The sequence below is a fragment of the Pomacea canaliculata genome, linkage group LG3, assembly GCF_003073045.1.
Source record: "Pomacea canaliculata isolate SZHN2017 linkage group LG3, ASM307304v1, whole genome shotgun sequence".
NCBI lineage: Eukaryota > Metazoa > Mollusca > Gastropoda > Architaenioglossa > Ampullariidae > Pomacea > Pomacea canaliculata.
Window position 1 is genome coordinate 9,638,274 of NC_037592.1, and position 14,332 is coordinate 9,652,605.

Sequence of the window (14,332 nt, forward strand, 5' to 3'; positions counted from 1 at the left end):
TTTTAAAAAAACTTCTGCAGTTTATCACGCGTCTTGTGCAAATGATTTCTATTTTTAGAGACGTGACTACAAAAGGCATGCTATTTAAAGCAAATATATGCAGACAATGGTGAAACCATTGAAAATTAGACAAAGTCTACTTCATTCAACATTTTCTAGGCAGTAAGCGCTTATAGAATTGCAGATTTGTTATAAATGAAATGCATTATTGTATGACAGACAGCACCACAAGTAGATTTCTTAAGTACCTACAATCACACTTTTAAAAAGCACACCACACAAAACAAATAAATGTAAGAAACTTTCTGGTAAACATGTTCTTCTTCACAAACATTAATTCTTTTTACTCTACACAATTTTTTCTACAAACCTATTTAGGAAAAAAACAATTTTGATTCTATATATTTCCAAAAAGGATCGTTAACTTGAAAAAAAAATCTTCACATGTGAAATGCTTTTTTGTGCCAAGGCACCATTCAACTAAAAGTACCTTTAAAAAACTATAATGAACGTATTTTTTGGAATGTCAGTAATCAGTAAATTTTGAAAACTTTCCATACAAACATTTTGTTTATTAGACAATAGTCCAAACAAAGGTAAATTAGCTCTTTATCACAACTGAAAAAATAAGGGGATAATTCAGGGTAGGGGAATGAAAATGGTAACTGCACTGTAGTCATCAAACCCTGTAATCATTACGCCATTTAAACTTTACTTACTGTAATGTAACTTACATATGCTACATAGGTTGATCCAGAGCTGTAGCATCCAGTGCTACCCACCAACTGTTCTTCCATTCCAACAATTACAATTGTAAAATATTTGTATCATGTTGTAATAATAATGTAACAATAAGGAGGGCTTGTATAGCAACAGTCTCACACTTATTTGTAAATATGTTCACCATGCCTTAACAATACATGTAGAAAGAACAAAATTTATATATTAGGTTTTATGGTATTGACATAAGGCACAGCATGGCAGACAAGACAGTCAATGAATGGATATATTATTATATAAGGCACAAACTATATTAGACTGTCAGATATTTCTGATAATGTAAAATTGTTGGCCCATTAAGCCACAAAAAAAGAATAATATGCACATCACACCAATGTATCACCTAACTAAATGTATGGTAACAGTTAAGTAATATGTAAAGTTCAGCTACAATTTGTAAATCTTCAAAATACCATTGTTCCTGCAGCAAGCGGACTGGACTACTTTTCAAGTCAAGCCTATAACCCAGAAGCTGGTCGACTAAAACACATTACTTTGATTCTGCTTTATCTGAGGTTACACAAAACAAACTATCAGAATAGAGGAATATGCTTGCCTGACATCTATTCAGCCTTAACGTGGTGTGAGTTTTATAAGGTCAATATATAACTTTAATATATCCATTTAAATGAGAAAAATGTAAAAAGTGACAACATTTATAACATTATGGGAGATATTGATACATTAGATTCTCCTTTGGCATCAGCTCAGGACCTTAAGTGCTTTAAACATGTCTGAGTAAACTTCTGACAAGTCAGGAAGTAAATGAACTACTCATTTTTGGCAAGAATCAGCAACACCGTGATCATAATCTATAGAAAGTTCCTCTTCAAATTACAGCTGTTAAATTTCTCTCCATACTTCAGTTCATCTTCTTGACTAGCATTTCTTGTCATGACTATCACTGTCTCATTTCCATTTTTTTTTTTTTTTGGAAGAGGATGTCTAGGATGAAATCTAAGCATAAAGTTTGTTATAAACTTGACTACAGACGAGCACTGGGAATTTGTGCAAACACTCCTGAGAGTGAGGGAGTAATATAGCTAGTCCATAGCTAATTTTATGAGCCACTGCTTGCCACAGCTAAGAGAAGAAAGTTGTGATGAGTTGCTACACCAACAGTTTTGCCAAAACTATCTCTGCCATGACAGCTTTATGGCCTTAGAACTACATCTGTTGCTGTCTACAAACTCTTGCAGTCCCTAGGATGAGTGGTAACAGCCAAGCACTCAAGCACCAAAATCAGCAGTACATTCTGGATCTCTTTAAAAAAATGGTTAAAAAAATAGTAGCTGCATCATAATATTGGTCGGCACAACAAGGAGAGAATAATATTTTAGGAGGCTTCTTCTCAGCCCAACAAGTTCCAGAAGCTATCACAGCAGGTACCAGCAGCTAAACAGTTGAAAACCATTCCACCAGAAGAGGGTAACAACCAAGCTGAGTGAAATGATGGAAGGGGCGAGTCTTAATCCACTCGTATAGATCTAGAGTTAAATACCGCATGTGGCAAAAAGTCGTCATGATGCGTGCAAACATCAGGTTGGGATCTGGCCGGTTCCGTTTTAACAACTGCATCAAGCACTCTGCCATTTTCCACTGAATGGCACTTACTTTATGTGGCTCATCTAAATCTTCAGCACCTGAGGCACACAAAATCCAGATATTAAATGACAGTACTTGTGTATGTGTATTAAGAAATCTGGTTTCCACAAGTACATTAGGTAAATGTTTAATGACAGAATGGTAAATCATTTTTGAAAAGTGTGGGTTGTGAGTTCAGATCAGTTACCTTCAGATTATCCAGAAAATGCATTTTTTTTTCTCTGTGGCACCTATTTAGCTTGCCATTTGGTGGTTTGGTACAAAACAACCAGCCAAGGGCCAGCACCATTAACATTTTAAGCTCTTTACTCATGCCTTTTTGGAAAGAATTTTGGACTAACAAAGAGCACTAACCTGAAGTGACAGCAACCACTGCCTTGAAAAGAATCATCTCCTCATGGGACAGTCCCAGTTTTTGTATGGCATTTGCACATTCAAACCGTCTCTGTCCTACAGTTTCATTACTCAAGCTGTTCATCTCATTCAAGCTAAAAGTCTTTCCCCTTCGAATAGTTGCCACCTTCAGATCCCAGTTGTATGCATGGTAAGTCCCAAGCAAGGCATTTTCAAATCGATTATCTGCTGACAAGAGAGTTTCAATGTAATTAAAACTTTGAGGACAGATAAGGAAAAAATATTAAAGCTTGATTTAATAAGAAGAATGCTATTAGTAGGCCATGACAAAATTTCTTATGTTTAGCATTCTCAGTTTAGAAACATTGCTACTGTGAGTTTAAAAAAAAAACTGATGCTTTTGTGAGTTTGAAAGCAACAAGGAGTGTAATGATCAACTTTTGATGTGTGTATAAAAGTTAAAATAATATTTTGTTTATAGACATACAACTCAGACATATCAAATCAGTTGCAGATAATCTCAAAGTCTTTCACAAGTCTTTTCTCTTTAGACAATAGCATATTATACAAAGATGTATGTTAACCTTTGATTAATCGGATCTGATCATTCAAAGTAAGACTGGAAAATCCTGGTATTATCTTGACAAAAGAGATGTAGCGTCTAATACTAAGGTCAATGACTTCAACCAAATCGTTGAAAATCATCTGTCGTCCATCTACATCCAGACCAGTTGACCTGAACACCTCCTGGTATTCTTCTTTCGACAGTCTTTGCATTGGACCAAACATTTCTTCCTTCAGTCTGCATGCTTCCTGAAGAGGAAGAAACGCTTAATTACATCTGTTTTCTTACTATTGTACTTAAAAAATTTCAACCTAAATTTAGGTGTTACTTTGAACATATTTAAAATAATGTCTCAATAGTGCAAGTAAAATATTCATAACTGGTATTATAATATATGTACTAGAGTAAAATAATATATAGTAGTGTGAAAAACAGAATGAATGCAGATGAAAAAATCAATGTGAGCATATTAAAATAAAAATTAAACTGAAGATATTAAAATAGAAATTAAAGTGAATATATCAAATGCGAAGACAAGAAAAAATAATAGTAAATTTCATATTAAAATAAAATATTTGCAATAGACTTATGAACATTTTAAACTTGCTTAAGCATAAAATTAGACATAGTATGTCTGCTGAAAAAAAAAAAATTTTAAATGTGTCCATGTCATATTTCTTTTCAGATCTTCCTGAAACAGTACTAGAAACATTGTAATTATTAATTTTCCACAACAGACATCTCAAAGTCTTACTCACATAGCAGGCTTTCTGTTCCTCCAACACCTCCTCTGGGGTGAACCTCGTGTCAGGACAAATATTGTGTTCATGCACCTCAATCAGATCATGAATAATTCTGCTCAGTTCTCCTTCACCATATTCTTCTGAGTTGCTTCCTAATGCAGACTCTAACGACAGTGGTGAAGCAAATGAAGAAGGCGACACCTGTGATGACAGTCTTGGTGTATCATTTGCTACTGGCTGATGTGACACTGGAGATGATGTAGAAGAGATACTGGATGCAGAAAAATATGATTCATCAACTAGACCCTGATTTTCCAATAAGTTGTGCTGAGAAGATGTCATGAGCAAAGAAAAAGGCTGCCTGGTAAGGTCATGATCGCTGGACTGTTCTTCGTTGGCCGCACAAAACTCCTGATTCAAACTTCCTGATAATACTGTTGTTGACATGCTTGAGCTTTCTGGTTGCAATGTAGACTTGGGAACTGTGATAAAGGATATATGAAATTAGAGCACATTTCAGTAAATGTTTTCCAGCTATCAGTGAAACTGCATTCTTACAACGTAAACCAGTAAAGAACTTTTTGAAAGAATTCTTTCTGTACCTGCATCAGGCATGGGAGAAAGTGCCTTTTTAGCTTCCAGTATGTCCTGGGTACGTTTTGCATGTGTATACCGACCTGTTTTGATAGCTGTGAACAAATAACAAAAGTCTCTTCAACGCCTAAACTTATGATAATTATTTAGCAAACTAATTATTGGAAATATTCCTACGCATTATTAAATTTGAAATCTATTTTTATTACCTAAAGTTATTTATCAATCAGTGTCAATGCTTACTGATGCATTTTTATGTTTTGTTACCAATATGACTGTTTTATTTATGCTTCTTTAAATTTATCAGATAAAAACAAATCACCTCTATTAGCTATTAGCTCACCTTCTTTGGACATGCCCACTGCTAAACATTTTTCCAAACGGCACTTTGGACAGATTTTTCTTTTTCCTGCATGTATGTTGCAATTTCCATTACCCAAACATTTGTAATCTTCCTTACGGACGAGACTTCGACGGAAGAATCCCTTATTTTCAACAGAAAATTATAACAATATTACTTTTTTTTAAATGCATCTAAGATGGATTCATTAGGATGCTTCTCTCTGCCCTAGCAGATATTTCTATTTCTTTTCACAGTTTTTCTTTCTTGTTGCTACTCAATTTCCCTTGGGTAAGAATCATGCCCATTGTTAACAAGTAAGAATGGTAAGTTCAAGGAAAAAGGTAGTTCTATGACCTTACAGTTGTAGGGGAGCGAGGTATTACCAAGTGTAGATACCTCACGTGTACCGTATGTCCACCTTCTATAAGGACAGGGACTGTCTCTCCCTTGCTGTCTTACCTTTCCGAACTCTCTATGGGGTTACATTTGTCACAGGTTGGTCAACTACAGAAAAATAGGCAGCATCACACAAGTACTGAACCAGCTCATATGGAATTAAGCTACTGAGTGTAGACGCCGTTGTTCTAACCACCAGGCTATCTATTTCCGTAAGTAACAATAAAATGACTCATAAAAAGTCTCTCACAGTTGCTAACTCCTTCCATGAAAACAAAAACAAGATGGGTAGGTGGAAAAGATTTTCCAAGCTTTCTTTTATTCAAAATCAATCTACCAAAATCAGAACACGTAAATAAAAATATAATTCAAAATAAAAACTTCAAGGAAAATTAAAACAAACATTGTGACAATAAAAAAATGTACACTCACTTTGCATGCTTCACAAGTATTGACACCATAATGAAAACCAGCCCCTGGTTCTTGACACACTCGGCATGGAGGAAGCAAGGATGTGTTGGTTGGGGCTGTACGGACTGGTTTCTGCAGGCCAGCATCTTCATCTATGTTCCCTTTTCTGCGTTTCTTGGGAGGAGTTGTGTTCATTCTGCTGCAATGCTGGTGTCTAAGATGACAGTTTACAAAACTGTATCTTCAGTTTTTTATATATTACAGTAAAAACATGTTATACAATTTATTATTCAGTTTCTGCTTCAGCCAGTTTAGTTTGATGATTCTTTCAGTGTTTTTATCACATTTAACATGTCAAATTTATCATTATTATTACTAAAACACATAATATCCGTGAAACAAACCAATACTATACTCACGTATTGATACTTGTATCGTCTTATTTTACATGTAATCAACTCTAGCCTATTTCCTTATCACACAGCATACAGTTGCTTATTAATATTCTATATTTTTCTATATTTATATCACAGGCACACACAAGCGCGCGCCTATGCATGCATAATAAAGGTGAGAGAAACTTTAAAGTCGGAAACTTCTGCCTGTCCCATATTTCCACTTGTAAACGTTCTCCATACTGACCCCATGCCAAAATCAAAATGTATCGAAAAAACCTCTACCTACATAACACTTACCGATGATCTTCAAACAGGAAGAAAGAAAAATATAACACGAACGTAAAATAAAAATATAACACCTAGAAGCAAATGTACATTTAATCTCCACACACAGGAACAACACGCACAGTAAAGTATTTCCCAGTGCACGGGCCCTTAGTGGAAATAGGTCACTGCCCTTAGAGTGCTCTCCTCTTGGACATGCAGACGACGTGTATGCGCGCGCGTGTGTGTGTGTGTTTAACATGCGAGTGTGTGTTCCATGCGTGATGCGCGCGTGCGCTTTGTCCACTAAAGATAAATAATAATAAATGAAAATTTGTAAAGCTCATACTCGCACTCCTAAGGAGCATGCTCTTAGCGCTTAAGAACAAGAACTATCCAACATGGACGGCATACGAGGAACAGGAAAACAAACAACATATAAGGGAAAGTCGATCATGATCATGGAGTTTAAAGTTTAAACAATTGTTTTCTTGGTGTGTTTCTCCAAAGCAAGTTTATTTTCCTGTTTTAAGATGTTAGGAGTGTTTCTAAAAAAAAAACTTCTATGCAGAGCAAACTTGCAAATAATTTGAGAGAGGCCTATATATGAGAAACCCAAGGACAGATCTAATGGCCGAGCGAGGTTGTAGTGGGGTGGAAAATTTTCTTTTCCCATTTACTGCAAACGTCCAGTGGTGTCACTTGGCTTCCTGTCCTTGCTCCGCGCCAATAAATTAAACACTAACAGGAGATGGAACATCAGTCTGATGACGCTGGGTATATCTACCTATAATGTATACGTTACCTAACAGTTTAAATTCCTGGTTGGGTTAGAAAAAAATTAATTGCTTAGCAACCTGTCACAATGTAATACTATCCACCTAAAGATTCTATAGCATAGTTTGGTTAACATCAATGCTAGAATGTGATTTACTGTGGATTTCTCCAGTTGGATTAAATGTTGATGCTGTATATCACTTTCAAAAACAGAGAGGGTGATTGCACTACCATGCTATATCATTCAGATCATCATTTTTAATTCTCACCTTATCCTTTTACTTGCATTGTGCTCTTGTTCATCGCATTCATTTGACATTCAAAAACAAAAAACAACAATTAAATTTCTGATTTAATCTTGGTTTCATTTTGAAATTACAATGTACTCCTTCCCTGAAGGAGGTGATGAAAACAATGAGGAAACTGGCTAATAATGATGATCTGGTAACTGAAATGTTGAACAAATGAGAAGGGATCTATCTGGATGAAGTGTGGATGAGTGATTATGCATGGATAATGATTGATGATTTTTACATAACAGTAAATGCATGCACATGATAGGGGTGATTGTGTACATGTTAAATGTATAATGTTTAATGTAAGTGCAGGCAAGTGTACATTTGCTTGTCAAAGCTGACAGTACATGCCTCATTGAATATGTTTAAAATGAAATACCTGAATGCATGGGAATGCAGCACAACAATGAGTAATAGCATTCAGATGGGAGGCAATGAATGACAAACACGATTTTGCTTCACCACACTATATTGCTCTTAAATTTAGGCTCATATTTTCAAACTCCTGTGGCACTGAGGTCAAGTGCTTAGCAGGAAAAATCCACCCCACCCCCACAAAAAAAGAAGTAGCAGGAGATAAGATTACAGTGTGAGAGCCTCTGCTAGTGCTAAGGCCACAACACAAGGTGTAGAATGAAAATAAAATTCACAGAATTGAGTGTGCAACATTCATTCCATTTCAATAGCATATCAGTATTCTTTGTACAACTGTACATGTAATAACAAATCTTCCCACACCCAGTAACAGAAAACTATAACATTGTGCCTGAGATGAATTCACCTGTCATACAATCTTCATTGCCATCGTCATAGTAACTGGTTAGAGTGAACAGATTTTCTTAAAATGTTTTTTCCAGAATGCTACCTGAAGCTACTTAAGAGGTAGCAAAAATAATCACTTGCATCCACTGGACATCCTATCCTGCAGAGGCTAATGAGTGATTCTTATGATTCTTTAAAATTCACAATTTACTAGTAATTATAACTTTTTTTTTTTTTTGCCATTTAGTGAGAAAGCAAATTTCAGTTACAACTTATGTCCTGTTTTCTATCTACTGCACATACAGGTGGTTATGCAAGGCATAAGGCTTTGGAGATCATGAAAAGAAAAAAAAAATGGAGATCATCAAAAATGTCTGTAATCGCTGATCATCATATAAACCTACAACATTCAAAACAAACAACATGAAATAAATCCCTCATGAAAATGAACAGAAAGGAATATCCCAATAGGTAGACTTTCATGGGAGGGGCAAATATTTTTCATCACAGGCACCAACAAATCCCACACACATATCTGTACACACTGATAATGAGTTTCACAAAACGTTTCACTAAAACTTTCATAAAACCAACTGCTTTTACATCATGCATTTGCTACATAAATTTAAGGGTATTCTAATACAGATGGAATGTGGAACAGGACAGAATGAACAAAGAGCTTGTTAACCCTCTGAAGGCCTTTGAACAAGCTCACAATAGCACAACAATCTGAGAAGCAAAACACAACCATATTTGGAGCATACTCTCTTGTAAGATGTACTGAAGCATCAAAAACAACCAAGAGAAAATAAAAAAGGATCTGCTGAAGAAACATGCACTGCAAACAACAAATGATTACCAAAAACAAGTCCTACCAATAACAAAGCACCAAGACAATGCCTTTTCTTCATGACAGTAATTTCAAACTACATTCAATAAGCATGTTACATTTTATGTCATGTAAACACTTCTTCCTGGAAGATTTATCAAGTTTTCCCCGAATACATGAAATGATGTTTTTTCGATCAATATACACTGTATATAATGTTAAATCATGAAGGCAGTCAGTAACTCCAAGAACTCTTTCAATGATTTTTCTTTTTGCATCTATGCAAAAACAGGCAAAGTGGTTTTAACTATACCTGAGTTTTATCATTTTAACATTTTAAAATGTTTGTAGAGGTAATAAAATGGGTATATCAACTATATATTTTCCAATGTATTGTATAGACAACAACGTAATGTTTTTAGCAAGGTCACAGCAATTTTATGCCATAGCCTTAAAAAAAAAAAATCTTGCAATGTTTCTGTCTTAAAGCCATTTTATACAAAAGCTCACCGGGACAATGAGATATGCTGCCTTAAAAAAAACACTGTTACTATCTAAATATTGACAAACAAACTACAACAAAGTTCCTTCTTGTGGGTGACAACACAGACCCACTTCTTCCCAAACCAAAGAGCTATAGAGATATATGCAGTCTGATCAAGTTAGGTCATTGCTTCAATGTCTGCCTTTTTCTTTCAGCTGCCATATTTTACATGTTAACTGAACACCCAGAAAAATAAAGCACTCACCAGTGAAAAACATGACTAGTTATTATTTTCCTGCCCAGCAATATAACAAGGAGTTACATTTACACTGGTTATTACTCAAAAGTTATTACCTTGTGTCATTTAGACAATGGTCTGAAGCAGAGCTACAGAAAATATTGTTTTTTAAAATCGTTACTCTTTTTTTTTATATAATACCAGTCAGAACTAGACTTGCAGAAATGCATTTGAAAGAATTATCTAACATACACATATACTAAAGACCATTTAGCACTTTTTCCACTTCTTTTCAATATGCAGAAAGTTGAAACCATGACTATGAAAAAGTGAATGATTTACCTGAGTCCTTTTAAAAATAATTGTATCAAAAAGGAATGAGATGCTATTTCTATATGTCTTTTATGAAAATTTATATTTCTGGACTTTAGTGACAAAAAGTTACCTCCCTCATCAAGAACAAAAAGTAAAGCAATGACATTTAGTACAATGGCTAAATTTAAGAACGCTTACATGTTATTAAAAAAACTATTTAAGTGCAGTAAAGGTCAGATGTTCGCAATCAGTCTTCAAAATATTTACACTGTTAGTCTGAACTTTATGTATTGCCTAAAGTAAATTAAAATAACATCTAAATGATTAGAACTATTGCAGATTTACATTATATGCAAGCAGATGAATTGCTCATGCAGCAATATGTAGTTATTTCCACTTATGAAAATTAGTTATATAAAATAACAAGAGATTACCAGTTCTTGCAACAGGAATTTGGTGGAAGGCTTTTTAAAGAGACAATGCATTCATGTGACCTAACAAGGATGCTGCTTTGTATGCACAGGTACCAATAATGTCTCTGCAACACTCTACACTACTACTGATCAAGCAACATCCCAAGTTCCCAAAATCAGCTACACTTCTTTTATGCTGATTCATTCTTCTCACTCTAACACATTATAACGCATTCCTTTATAGTGTCCTTGCTGATTAAAATCATGCCTTCCAGCCATCTTGACATGTGAATTCACATTTCTATGTGCTTGTATCTCTTTTCAAATTTGTATATAAGTGCCTGTAAATTTACACAGCTTACAGACTGTGTTCAAATTTATGGCAGCTTTATGAACTGAAGAAAAAAAAGGGTGTATACAGACTAACTCAGCCTCAACCCTGGATCCTACAGCAGCACACAAATATTCAACCCACTGACACAGGGTTACTGTGAAAACTAGGAAAAAATATACATCAAAGGAGGTGAGGAGGGGTCCAGGAGAAAGTGCCTGATGAAATTTTTACAATGCCATTCTAAAGTAAACATCATTTAGCAGCCTCTAGAAATTTCTGGAGACAGGTGAATCAGCAGTTCAAGTGCATTTCCACCAGCAAGTACAATTAGAACCAAATAAACAAAAATTATCTTGGCCATAGAATTAAACCTGCTAATAATTAAATGAAATGAAACGAAAATAATTATTTTCATACTGGCCAAGAAAAATGGTTGAATTTCAGCAAATCAAACAATTTTGTTGAGCTGTAGCAGTCATGATTCCTGTCATCTAAGACATATAATCACCATGCTGCCACAGCTTCCCTGGTTTTGATAGCCTGAAGAACAAAGAAATATCAACATAATCACCCTTCTGGTGAAAATAAGAAGATAAATCTTTATCCTCTGCACAGCAGTACAAATAAAATTCTTATAAAGATGTGGAATTGAATATTAGAACCATGACAAAATATAAGTGAATTTAAGTCCAGGTCAGATGATATGATTTGCAATCTTACAGTTACTGTCATTTCAATGTGAACAAGACATACACAGCTCTCTTCAACTTCTGTTCAGTTTTAAACTGTTTTCACTCTTTGCAGTGGCTCAGAGTTACACATATTCAACAGACCTCTCCACATGGAGTGTGCAGCCGAAAGTTGCAGGCCACAGAATATCACACCAACAAAAAATGTCCATATATTTTGTTAACATCGCATACAGCACTAAATTTCTCCAGAGTACATCAGTTCTGCATCACTTTTGAAAAACGTCTTTGTTTCACATATGCTTGGCACTCCTTTGTTAACTGTACAGTCTAATTCTTCATGTATTCTTTTGATCACGAGCGCAGAATATCTTCCCCACTCTTCACAAACTTCTGCAAGCTGTGATCACTTATATGATAAACCCACAATGCAGGCACTTGCACAAGAAAAGGTGAATAAAACAGGCAGTATACTCAACTTTGGTCCCTACATCCATCTTAGAAAACTCACAATCCAGCAATGAATTCTTTGAAGACAGAAGGCGGAAGAAATGAAGAATAGACAGCGAGGTGGGTAAACTGTTTGGTGTTTTATGCTAGGCCAGCAACTGAAGCTGTATCACAGTAAGATAATTAAGTCCTATAAAGAAGTACCATGTCCAGAGAGAAATTAGTACACAGTGAGGGGCGATAATTTCAATGTTTGATTCAGAAGAAAATTGCTTTTCCTCCTTCCACAATAAAAGACTGACAGTGCTTGAATACCACCAAGGGTTGAAACATATGATATTTTATGTTTAAATCTCACATCGAGAAGTATACTTGTTTAGAACAAGTGGATGTATCTTCCGTTAGTACAAACAATATGCAGCTGAAGACCCCTTGTAACAATATATCTGTGCAACACTATGTTATGAATGATCAAGCAAGATGAATAAAACATTTGATTTTGTATGGTGTAAAAAAAATGAGCAATGCAAGTGAACAACAACAAAAAATCTCAGAATAACATTCTTCAAGACTACCCACTTAAGAAACACTAAAAGAACAAATTCTGACACGCTGAAACTGTCATTGAACTGTCAGTCTCTCTCCAGCTTTGAACTCAACAATTAAGGCTCTCTGCAACTTTTCATCAAAAGATGGATGACAAACATGGTGGTGCTATGGAAGGAGACTCATTGTCAGTTACTCTCTTTACAAATTGTGCTACATGACAAAAATTAGACTTTCTTCCAAGTTTTCAAAAATATTTAGACATCCTAGATTTCATCTACAAGGTGATATATACTTTGCTTTAATTACATCACTTCTTCTTTCCAGTCAGTGTCACGACTAAATTCTTTATGTGACTGTGAACGTAATAATGTTGGGATGGTGCATGATTCTGAAAACTTAACTGCTTTCTTTAAATAGTTTTGCACCTTCTTCTAAAGCACATTTCTAAAGAAATAGTAAACACAGGATCCACAGTCAAAGAAACATGGAAAATGTAAGCAATAACTGTCCATGCCATACTTACACCTGTGAACAAAGTTTAATATTTTGATGGATGGAATTTCACTACTGCAGCATCATCGGGCACTATAGTGACAAAAGCAGAATTAATTTAGACTAAAATATATAAAACGAAAAACTGACTGAAAAAAAACCCTGTCTAAATATGGCCAAAAGAGAAGTGCTTCAAAACTGTATCACAGAAGGCATCAACTCTCAAGATGGAGTGGGGAAGGGGGATGGTAGAGAACCACCTGGTAAGCAGCACTCTCATAGAAGTAACTGCACATTAAAATTCTTTTAATTCTTACATGTGAGAGGAGGGAATGGTGTCAAGATTGCACAAGTATTGGTTTACCTCCTGTGTGGAATGAAGAGGAAGAACTATGTATACAGTTAATTTTCAATGAAAGAAGAAAACGAATGCACATTGTCTCCACTGGCCTGCCTTATTCATTCAGGTTTTCCCAAAGTGCTCTCGCTAAAATCCCTGGCAAACAATGTGTCCACACATCTGTTCACCGCTGTAATCACCAATGTCCTGAAAGTGGTTAAGAGTTTTTTTGACTCTGCTAGTATTCTATGCTAAGAGAGGTTCTTTGATTGTGCTTTGCAAAATGTCTGGTTTGCAACATGGCTAGGCACTCATGTGTAAGTGTCAGCACTAGGAACACTTATTGTGAAGCAATATCCGCCACAGACACATCACACTCCTCAAAGCAAAATCTAGTGATGAGCCCAATGTTTAGGAAGTCTGATGCTTCAAAAAGTTCAAGATGAGGCTCATCACAGTCAGTAAGGCAACACTTCCATGATAAGAGGGTTTCTGAGAAATACTTCGTAAAGCTGTGTGCTGTGCATGGTCTGGTACTCGGCTTCATTCAGGTCACGCAACCCTGTGAGGCAGTCAATGATGCGTGCAAAAGTGCACATGGCTGCTGCATGTGTTGGGTGGCTCTGGTGCAGCAAATGAAGGAGACAGCGCACCATCTTCCACTGAACTTGATTCACCTTTTCTGGCTCTTCCATCTTGCAGCGATCTGCAACAACAGCAGCTCCACTTTAAATTCTTACATAACAGCATGTTGACAGTGAACACTTTCTCCAGTTTTTTAGAGAAAAGACACCAAAAAATGCTGCCTCAAATACTGTGATCACACATCATGATTAGTGTCTGTAAAACAGTCTCTCTACCTCCTGATTGTTAGGTTTTACATGCAGCACACCCTTCTAAACTGAGTGACG

General features: G+C 35.6%; 2 protein-coding genes across 7 annotated transcripts in view; both read right to left on the minus strand.

Annotated features, from left to right (window-relative positions):
• Window positions 1-302: 302 nt before the first annotated feature.
• On the minus strand, window positions 303-6,632 carry LOC112560449 (retinoic acid receptor beta-like). 3 transcript variants are annotated; one of them, XM_025232317.1, is made up of 8 exons: window positions 6,487-6,632; window positions 5,813-6,005; window positions 4,985-5,126; window positions 4,650-4,736; window positions 4,063-4,529; window positions 3,324-3,552; window positions 2,740-2,964; window positions 303-2,423 (listed from the first exon to the last, which is right to left on the minus strand). In XM_025232317.1, the coding sequence occupies exons 2-8, from the start codon at window positions 5,984-5,986 to the stop codon at window positions 2,176-2,178; spliced, it is 1,572 nt and encodes a 523-aa protein (XP_025088102.1). In that variant the 5' UTR covers window positions 5,987-6,005; window positions 6,487-6,632; the 3' UTR covers window positions 303-2,175. The 3 variants fall into 3 exon arrangements, with proteins under 3 accessions (XP_025088102.1, XP_025088100.1, XP_025088101.1); XM_025232315.1 differs by having other exon boundaries at window positions 2,740-2,967; XM_025232316.1 differs by lacking the exon at window positions 6,487-6,632 and adding an exon at window positions 6,211-6,419 and having other exon boundaries at window positions 2,740-2,967.
• A 937-nt stretch (window positions 6,633-7,569) lies between these two features.
• The window catches only part of LOC112559824 (nuclear receptor subfamily 1 group D member 1-like), a 44,712-nt gene continuing 37,949 nt past the window's right edge, over window positions 7,570-14,332 (minus strand). For all 4 annotated transcript variants that reach the window (XM_025231268.1, XM_025231269.1, XM_025231267.1 and 1 more), the window contains one exon: window positions 7,570-14,127. In XM_025231268.1, the coding sequence (XP_025087053.1) occupies window positions 13,880-14,127 (248 nt within the window). In that variant the 3' untranslated portion in view covers window positions 7,570-13,879. The remainder of the gene's footprint in view (window positions 14,128-14,332) is intronic.

Bases quoted from the DNA above. Each gene is read 5' to 3' on its own strand.
- LOC112560449 (XM_025232315.1), bottom strand. From the start codon at position 5,986: ATGAACACAACTCCTCCCAAGAAACGCAGAAAAGGGAACATAGATGAA. The intron at 4,530-4,649 runs GTACAGAAAGAA...CCTTTATCACAG, and splicing joins TTCTCCCATGCCTGATGCAG to TTCCCAAGTCTACATTGCAA. The intron at 2,424-2,739 runs GTTAGTGCTCTT...TGTGTGCCTCAG, and splicing joins AGTGGTTGCTGTCACTTCAG to GTGCTGAAGATTTAGATGAG.